Source organism: Montipora capricornis, chromosome 7 (genome assembly GCF_036669925.1).
Source record: "Montipora capricornis isolate CH-2021 chromosome 7, ASM3666992v2, whole genome shotgun sequence".
Taxonomy (NCBI): Eukaryota; Metazoa; Cnidaria; class Anthozoa; order Scleractinia; family Acroporidae; genus Montipora; species Montipora capricornis.
In genome coordinates, this window is record NC_090889.1 from 25,903,803 (window position 1) to 25,913,802 (window position 10,000).

The following is a 10,000-nucleotide window of genomic DNA, read 5'->3' on the forward strand; positions in this document are numbered from 1 at the left end:
GCACACAAAGAAATAGCATATCTGAAAGAAAAAAAGGGCAGAAAGAAAGCTAATTGAGTCAAGAAACAAGGATAAGATAAGATGTTCAGAGTTACAGAAAAACTGAACGCAATTCCGAAATACAGCTTCTCCTTGGCAGGATCACCAAGCAATTAGAGCGACAAGTTCATAAGACCTTGAAAGAGCGCACGGATTGTTATTGGCTGAGCGAACATGCATGTGACATCAACGTGCAAATCGACCTGCAACTTCAGTTAGTAACAGATTGATTGCTTCTGCCCATATCTGAGTCCTCTTAAAAATCAGTTCGAGAATCCTTGAATTGCCAGTGTTTTTCAAGGTCATACGAGTCACTCTATCCAAAGTTGTTCTACTTTTAAAATTCCAAACACGACACTGATAAGTAATGAGAAAGGATAGCATAAAGAGATGGTAAACACTTATTAGGGCCGATTTACACGGTACGATTTTTGTTGCATGAGACAAGCTTACGACAGGCCTACGACATGACGTGTACGTCAGAAAAATGTCGTAGCATTTTAAAACATGTTTTAAAACACTGCGACAATCGTAAGTCATGTCGTAGGCCTGTCGTGAGCTTGCTGCATGCATCAAAATCGTACCGTGTAAATCGGCCTGTACGATGCGCCCAAGAAGTGAAGTCTTCCATGAAACCTCAAATTTGGTCATTTCAGGCCGCTGTCAAGTCGATCGTGATGAAAACACAATCTACTAATCAGAGGTGATTTAACCCGAAGGTCGTGGGTTCAATTCCCACCCTGGTCAGAGTTTTTCTCTGCCCTTGTGTGGGCCCATTTCCATAAGTAGGGCTAACGCTCACATGGTTTACATGGGTAGAAAACAGCACTTCAAATTACCTTCCAATAGTTAATTCTACTAAAATATAAAACGCAGGAGCCGCAAAGCGTGTAAAAGAATTCACGGTTTTTGTTGTTTAACATCTTCGTTGCCGTCGACACCGCCCTTGCGTAATCCCTTCATCAGAAATTGAACTGAACGTCGTTATTGCGTGAAAACGGCCCTATTCTCATGTACAAACGCCCCCTATTCCATTGAGATTTAAGTTGAAAATTTCCGTGCATGTGTTTTCTATAGGAGAGCACTATTCGCATAATTTATTACCCTTTTTTGGTAAAAATGGCCGCCATTTTAGTGGCCAGCGGCGTGTTGCCATGGCTCCCACTCCTTCCGCCCCCAGGCTCGCCTCTTCCCCGCATAAATTACTTCTGCCCGGGGCGTTTGGGAGTAAGGGCTCCCAGTGATAATTTATTATAATCTTACCTCCAAAATCTTCCGCAGTCAGAGGTACGCCAAATTCTCGGCTCATAGAAACGACCATGTCAGCAGACGGAAACAAGTCGTTTCGAGTAACTTCACGGAGCTTTGTGAGTTTTAACACCTGCAAGAAAAATATCGTTAGCACTCAGTAAAGAAAACATAGTAGCAGAGATACGAATTCCTTTTGACGCAAAAACCTCACGGTTATCAAGCTGTTACTGTAGGCATTCCCTAAGAAGTAAGCTACATTTCGTGTAAAATGTGATTGTATAGTCTATATGTAATGTTTCTAAATCATAAGTTGTTAAAATTGTAAATTTGAAGGAAGTGTGAAAAAAGTATGTATACGTATATGAATATTCCCACAAACTCTAGAAAATCCAGGTGATATAAACATTAACCGATTCACCACAAAGATATTTTCGATTTCTACCAAAGCCACGGTTTTGCAACAGGCTAGAGTACACCCCAGAAGTATTTTTGGAATATCACAAAACGCAAAACGCAACATAGCCTACAGGCGTCTACCTGTTTCAGTTTTGATAGCGCCTCAAAGCAGGGTTTAGGAACCAGATCCCTCACGTAGAGCAGTGGATTTTGGACTATGACCTCAAGTGGCTCATGAAGTCGGACTCGGCACAAGTCCACATCGAGCGCTGCGTACAGTCGCTCAGTAAATCGCAGATCAGAATTGTAGAGAACATTGAACTTGCTGATATCTGTTGAAAAATAAACGCTTTGGTTACAAAAAAACAAGGGCAGTAAAACAACCAATCAAACCTAATATAGAAAAATGGAACAGGTTACGTCTAACCCCAACTCATCTCCGGCTTCAATCTCGTTCCCTGGGTTTCTCTTTTCTTGCCTCTCTCTCCTCACGACTCATTCGATTATCGTTAGTTCATGCACTTCATTCAAACACTAAAATTCTTTGTAAGAATGAAGTGCAAGAACAAATTTGACTGCCTCGTCTATGAAATGTTTTTTATTCATGAGTTAAGACCTACTCTCAATGTGCAATCGCAGCAATCGGACTCAATTGATTGCAGTCAGTCACGTGATAAGACGGCCATGTTGGTGAGTGAGTGAGTGAGTGAGTGAGTGAAGCTATTAGTCTCTCCCCTCGGGGCTTTTCAGGACTAATTTACAATGTTTTTCGGGGGACTTTAGCCAGACTGCTTATTACACAGTTTACAATTTTATTTTAGGAAGTGAAAGAGATGCCCCGTCCAGATAAGGTCAGACCACAACACCGGGGACTACGTCCCCTACAAAAAAAAATCACATTCATGCTAAGGTTTGTAATTCGCTTTTATTAGTTTTTTCTTTGTATGTTTTTATTGTCCGTTTACACCTGCAATCTTTTCATACCTTTTATCCTTCTTATACGCATATATATATGTATCACTGTTTCAGTTTCACCATTCACTTGATAAATGGCCGAAGTACGGTCGAACAGTCGTCTTTTACCGTTGATTTTTATCGTTACAATTATAAGTCCCAAGAGAAAATAAAAACAATGCTTATGCAACATTTTGGAAGGACAAAGAAAGTGTATTATGGTATTTTTGATATTGGCTAATCAACACTGTCGGATGAACATATCATAACGTGGGTTGGGTTGGGTGCGTGAGAATTGTAAACCACCATTTTTATTTGTTGATACCATTGTCAAGTCCTCTTACCTTCCTCCTGGGGCCTGGGGAGATTCTGCCAAAGTTTCTTGATGCCTCTATCTGCCAGGCCCTCCAAAACGAACATGTGGTACTGTCCATCGAGCACTTGAAATCCCGTGATTATATCTAGTTCTTTGTTCCTTCGCTGATCACTTTAAAACAAGCAAAAATCGCCATGACTTAAAATCACTTCAACCTTTTGTTTTTTGGGAGACATAGGCCGTTTCGATCTCTTTAAGAGAAGAGAGCGAAGTGTTTCTTTGCTAAATCAATTGAAAGTTAAGTAAAATTCCCCGGTTTACTTTAAGCTCGCAATTTGATTATAAAAAAAGAAAAAACGAAGTGGTTGCGTTGAACATGAATGCAATCTGAAGAAAAAATCTAAAGATTGAGTTAATAGGGTTTCCTCTATCGGATGGAAATGGCAAAAATTGACTTCGTTTCCTGCGTATGCCAATGGGGATCTAAAAGTTTGCATGGTTCTGTAGTTCTCCAAATGAGAGTTTACGAACAGGAATAAAATATTTGGTACTCCACAGGAAAAAAAAAAACAAAGCAATCATTCCTTCAGGAAAACAGTGAAATATATCCGTTCCCCAATGGCCATTGTAATTGACCATATATGGCAGTACAAGGGACGGGAGGGAAAGGCTATCCACGACGCGACGTATCCTACCTTGATAGTTTGTACGTCGACAAGGCAGCGTCAATCACATGCTGTGGCAGTGTGTCTAGTTCCAGGGCCCCGGCATTCACCGCTGTGATCTCAGATTGCAGTCGCCGTAGAAAAGGTGCATTCTTGTACTCAAACACGTAAATGATCCGACCAAATGGACACTGCATGAGAAAAGATTAAACAGAGAGAGAGAGAGAACGGTAAGCTTTGGCAGCAGAATCACTAAGTGGGCAAACTAGCGTTGAGCCGCTAACGACAACATAGATGAAGATAACATTAGGTTTTACCCGAAGTTACCACTTTCGCGTGCCTAAACGGAAATCTAAACCTTTGAACGGACGGTTTAAGTTTGCCATATTGGAATCCAAGCAGTCTTGTTTACATTTTACAAGTCCAGCAAATGGTGCGGACAATTCCAAAAGCAGAGTTAATATAATATTCTTCCACAAGTATTTCCAAAGAACACATTAACTCTTAGGTTGTCGTTTTTTGGGGCGACAAAGGAAAATGCTTTCACATTCACCCATCTTTCTTACCTCATCTCGTTCCCTGGTGTTCACTGGTTCTGAGCCGAGTGAAGCACTTAAAGGATAAGCCAGATGAACTTTGACCTTCAATTCACTTCCGCATTCCAAGTAGTTGGCAACAGGCATTGGTTTATCCTCTGAAAAAAAATTACAATGAAGAGGAAAGTTATGAGTTACAAAATTTTCTCAAGACCCTGAGCGTTGAACCTACTACCTACTCCCGCAAGGTCTGGCGGTAAAACCTATAAAAAACCCAACCCTTCTCGACAATATTTCAATCGAAATAAAGATATAGCACTTAAAATATGTATGATCGAGCTCGGGAATTCGCGATGACCGCGCGTTTAGTTCACACGCGAACTTGTCGAGTAGTTTGCAAAGTTTGCGCATGCGTGTTTACTATAAAGTAAAGTAAAATAAAATAAAGTAAAGTAAAAGTCCAGTAAAGCAACCATATTTAACGTCGATAACTCGTAACAGTAATTCAACTGACAAACCTAAGGTGGACGGTGCGCTCATTATACCCCCCTCTCCGTCAGTGCTCCGTTTTACGGGTATTTAAAGCTACTTAGCAACACGGAAAGGAAAGAAGTCGAAACAAGGATGCGAGATCCGAGAATCGAACTCAGGATCTCTTGCACCAAGGCCACGCACTAACCGACTGTGCCATCCTTGCTCCTATAGATGATAATCAATCAGCTAACGCAACTTGCAGTAGCTCTTTTAGGGACATACCTGGTCCATCCACGTTTCCCGGTTGTCCTACAATTGGTCCATCTGGCTTTTGCAAGCCAGAGTAGGTGTCAGGTAAGGGACAGCATTGTATTGGAGATCGCAAGTGCAAGAATTTCTGTCCAAGTAACAGGCCTGATAAATCAAACTTAGCCACACCATATGGATCCCACGGCTTGTCACGGCTTGTGAAGGGATTATGAGTTGTACGGCGACCTAAAGAAGGATTAGGTCTCATCACCACTGAGTAATTATTGTCATTTATGACATCAACACGCGAGGACACTAAATGAGATCAGAGATCGAGCTCGAAATTCGCGAAAGACATAGGAAAATCCACCCGCTTTCCTTCTTGCAACCTCTGAGTTTCCTCTCTACTTTTGGACAGAAACCGTAAACGACGCCACAAACTAATAACGAGGGTCTCCCAGGGTTTTCTGGAACAAGGGAACATTGCTAATTTGAACTGGTCGGAACAGGAGAACAAGGGAACATAAACCATTTTTGGGATAAAAAAGCTGAGAACAAGTTTGGAAGCAATTTTGGGAACAAGGACTCCCCTGGTAGGCCCTCAATAATATTACACAAAAATTTGGTTTTATCAACGGAGTTGATAATGTAAATTGACTACTGTACAGGGATTCTAAAAGCTGACGTTTTGAGCGTTAGCCCTTTGTCAGAGTGATTCGAGGAATTATGGGTTGTGTGTAGTTTTTTGTATGGTGGAGTAGGAGCTACGCTATTGGTGGTAACAAGGCAACGTTAAAAATAGGAATACATTAGGTAAATGACAAGCATTCATTAATACCGTGGGGATTAAGGGTGCCGATTTGGAAGATGAATTGTGTTCCAGATTCTTGCGGCTTTCCGTCGTACCTTGATGTTGAGAAGAATGACAAGGATGCATCTAAGCTAGTCGCTCATCATTTTAATCACCCTAACCACTCCAAACCACACATGGCTATCTGCGGCCTTTCCCTACAAGGTACGATGGAAAAACCCAAGAATCGGGTACAAAAATTCATCTTCCAAATCAGCACCCTTAATCCCCACAGTATTAACAAACTCTTTTCATTTACCTAATGTATTCCTATTGTTCACGTTGCCATGTTACCACCAATAGCGTAGCTCCTACTCGACTATAAAAACTACACACAACCCATAATTCCTCAATTCGCTCTGATGAAGGAGGGCTAACGCTCAAAATTTCAGCTTTTAGAATCCCTGACCCGGGTTGCTCAAAGCATGGCTAGTGCTAACCAGCGTTAAATACCATGGAAACCTATAGGTTTTGATTCCTCTTAACCAATGGTTAGCACTAACCAGGATTCGAGCAACCGGCCCCTGTATGGTTGTCAATTTACATTATCAACTCCATTGATTAAACCAAATTTTTGTGTACTACTTCCCCACCGACGCACAGCACCACAGTTTCTTTTGAAACTACCCCCTTTATTCCCTCGATAATATTGATCAGTTTCAGGCAACCTCGTTTCGAGGGTCTCATTATCGGTGACAACCCTGGGAACGAGGTTGCGGTTAAAGCAGAGACAAAATCACCAGGCTGCATGTGCAGCACGCATTACAACAATGACAAAAAATTACAAAATTTCAGGGAACGATGACAGTGTTAACATACGACAGTATTAAAATTTTAATCTCCCATTCTCTATCTCTACTTTAAAACCATTCGCACCATTACGACAGTTATAGGATACTTTGCCCATCTTGATACAACGTGAACAAGATAGGCAAATCGCGTAATGCGTGCGTTTGAGTTAAGTTAAGTGAAAGTTGGAAAGATCATCGAAGTTAGTTGAGTAACATTGGCAGTTGGCAGCTTTTTCGCCGTTGCTCAATTATCCTGTTGATTTACCTGCTACCAAGCTGACATTATTAATCATCTCATCCTCAGCATTTTCACCAAACAAACTTGGTTTGGGTTTCTTCTGTTCGATTTTACGATCTCTATCATGAACCTCGATTTCAAACCGAGGCCCCTGCAGATACTCTGCCAGGCCACCCTTGTCCACCGTTCCAAGAAGGACCACATTTACATCGTCCCAGAACACGTCACTACCCTGCTCTCGGCCAGTACTCTCGTGTGAAGGCTGCTTGTAGAACTGATAAGAAATGTACACAGGTTTGCATCTGAAATTAAGAGAATGTATGAAAAAATATCCACATCGTACAAAATTAAATTTTTTAAGGAATACAGTGGGGTCTCTCCTTTGGGACACATCTTTTCAGGGGACACCTGCTCTGGTCCTGTGGGTGTCCCTTGAGTGGAGGTTCCACTGTGGTGGCAAATTTCAGATGAATTATGTCATCGCCGCAATAGAGGGAACAGTGACCAGTGGAATGGTCATATATGTACTTCAGTCTTGTGTTACATACAGTTTGGAACAGTCATTTACACAATTTTAAAGAGCCTTACTTTTCTCTAAGCTCCACATGTGACATTGGTTTGTGAGGAAGGTCACTAGCTGAAGACACTCTAATAACCATGGGGTTTAGATCCCGCTTCTGTATCTCTGATAACAGATCATTATCAAGGGATACTGATAGGAATAACTCCTCAATATTTCCTGCAGTTTTCTTTAATTTGGTTGTTTCACTTCTCATGCCTGAAAAGAATTTGTACATCTTGACACAAAGTGTTGCTGTTCCATGAATCCTTGCATGAGCAGCAGCAGCGAATGCAACATCTCTCTTTGAAGCTCCACCTTTCAATGAATTCTTGTTTCCTTTAAAGAAACAGAACTGAAGTTTTAGTCTTGGTCTCAAAAGGAACAATCTCTTTCCTTGTCCTTATAGGAAGCACAGCAACACAAGGCAAAAGTATATCTCTACACAAGGCTACAACAGAAGCCGTAGTAGTATATTAAGGTTCACAGCAAATAGCTGACCACTATGGAGAAAGGTAAAATAGGAGAATGACACAAGCCAAGCTTGCATGCACCTTGATAGCTGTGCTTTTCTTTACACTAAAAGTATTTTACTTATCAATTAAAAAAAAACATTTTTTTAAAAATGCAATCAATGCTGGTTTTCACTTACCGGTATGTCATTGATGGCCATGTTACATTCCAGGAATAAAAGAAAACCATTCTTTGCATATGACTAGATCTCAATAATACTTCAATAATACTTCACTTGCAGCGCACAGGAAAAAGGAACAAAGCGTTCCCCGCGTACATGTACCACACACCTTTTCCCAAAAAATTATGGCTGTCATTAAGATATTCTTTTGTTTTTATTCAAATTAGACCTCGATGCCTCCTTCAAGGCAAAATATTCTTTTGAATTTTAAGCTTAAGAATGAGGCACCAAGAGCTAATTTGAATAAAAACAAAAGAACATTTAAATGGTGGCCATAAAATTTTGGAAAAAGGTGTGTACATCGATTTGTTCTGGAGGAGCCGGGATCCCTGTGGGGAATTTGCAAAATATTTGCAAAAGTGCTTTTGAACTCACTTGCCAAATCTAATCGTGTTATTGAATCCCTGCGTGGAAAGTCACGCTGTTCTCTGTGTTGTCGTGACTGATGTTCCCGCTGCTCAGCACTGAGAAGATCAGCTTCAGTCATTGGTGGAGAAACTCCAGCCAACATTGCTAAGCGACTTAATTGAGAGGAATCATGTTCATCAACTCGCACTTGAACTTTTACCATGCTTGCAAGTCCAGTACCAGTTGACGGACTTGCTGTTAAAGACAGGGATCGAAATGTCTGTGAAAAATGGACAAACATACAGACCTCAATGATAATTGTTATCGGTAAGATATGAGTAATCTAAGCAGTTAAAAATAAAAATCATATTTTTCAGTCTCATGAGTCATTACATGTATGTTTTGTCATTGCAAAAAAAAAATGTGCAAAAAACCTGGAAAGGATTGCAATGATTTCCTCACTAGCGAAAATATGGAAAATATACCACATATGACCATAGTAATTTTTCAAAGTCAGAGATAGTTTTACATTAAATTTCTTAATACTTACTGATGGTGCAGTAATGGCTCTGTTCTCATCAGAAACAAATACCAATTTATCATCTTTTTGTGTAACTGGATTAGGAGCTGTTTCAGATTGTCGTTTGGGGTCTCCAATATCATCTTTATCTGTTCAACAAAATGTTTGGTAGTAAGTTTTAAATGAATGATTTTCGTTTTGATTTAGCTGTTGTGATTGAAAATGTTTGAGAAAAAACACAATCCTTTGTGCTTCTTGCTACTTTAAAATTAAAGAACAAAGGGTTGTATGAATGTTGCCTCCATGACAACTTTTTGAGAGTTGGTTTGTATTTCCTCAGTGACATTTCATTTCCTTGGGAAATTTTGTAAAATAAGGGACATATGACATTTTTGAATAAGTATGAAAAAATTAATTTGACCCATTGACCCATGGGAGTAAGACATAATGGATTTTACTCTGTCTAACACCAGATGATTTTACTCGTCAATGGGGCAGTTCAGGACTCAATGGATTATTAACAATCTCTACATCCACTCAAAGACTATGTCCCAATTAAATTTGCTATCACCTTTTATAAGAATGCGTGACTGTTTGGGTTGAGTAGTTTCATAAGACTGTTGTTGGTTGACAACCATCTGCTGCACCCCTCCCATATTGGAGCTCTCTGGGTCTTCTGGGCCCCTTAATCCAGGGAGCCGAAAGGCTTTGGGACGATCAAAGCGTGCACGTGGGGACACTTTGTCTTTTGTGTCCCAGATCTTAAATTCCATAGAATGGCTGAACAGTTGAAGCAACATTTCCTTTGTTACGGTTGCTGTGTGACTGCAGGCAAAAGAGAAAACAAATTAATACCTGCAAATTACATGAGTACCGGTAGTGTCATTAACATCAAGAAATTCGAAAAAAAGGAAGAAAGCACTTTCTTTGCAAAAGATAATGACCTTTTTAAGCATTTTAACCCATTGACCCCATTAAAATTTTGATGGGTACCTTGCCTTTAAAACTAGTCTTGTCTCACATCTCACACGTTTACCCTTTGCATTCTTTGAGATCTCCTCTTTCTTCCATACTATAAGTAACAATCTTTTACCGCACACTGGTGGCTCAGTTGGTTGAG

At 40.4% G+C, this 10,000-nt stretch overlaps 1 protein-coding gene across 1 annotated transcript in view; it reads right to left on the reverse strand.

Annotated features, from left to right (window-relative positions):
• The window catches only part of LOC138056587 (uncharacterized), an 18,496-nt gene that overhangs the window by 6,084 nt on the left and 2,412 nt on the right, over positions 1 to 10,000 (reverse strand). Inside the window, exons 3-13 of the mRNA XM_068902418.1 lie at positions 9,452 to 9,705; positions 8,911 to 9,029; positions 8,388 to 8,640; positions 7,348 to 7,657; positions 6,787 to 7,061; positions 4,914 to 5,126; positions 4,188 to 4,315; positions 3,652 to 3,812; positions 2,985 to 3,127; positions 1,828 to 2,018; positions 1,303 to 1,420 (exon numbers count right to left, since the gene is read on the reverse strand). Of these exons, the coding sequence (XP_068758519.1) occupies positions 1,303 to 1,420; positions 1,828 to 2,018; positions 2,985 to 3,127; positions 3,652 to 3,812; positions 4,188 to 4,315; positions 4,914 to 5,126; positions 6,787 to 7,061; positions 7,348 to 7,657; positions 8,388 to 8,640; positions 8,911 to 9,029; positions 9,452 to 9,705 (2,165 nt within the window). The remainder of the gene's footprint in view (positions 1 to 1,302; positions 1,421 to 1,827; positions 2,019 to 2,984; positions 3,128 to 3,651; positions 3,813 to 4,187; positions 4,316 to 4,913; positions 5,127 to 6,786; positions 7,062 to 7,347; positions 7,658 to 8,387; positions 8,641 to 8,910; positions 9,030 to 9,451; positions 9,706 to 10,000) is intronic.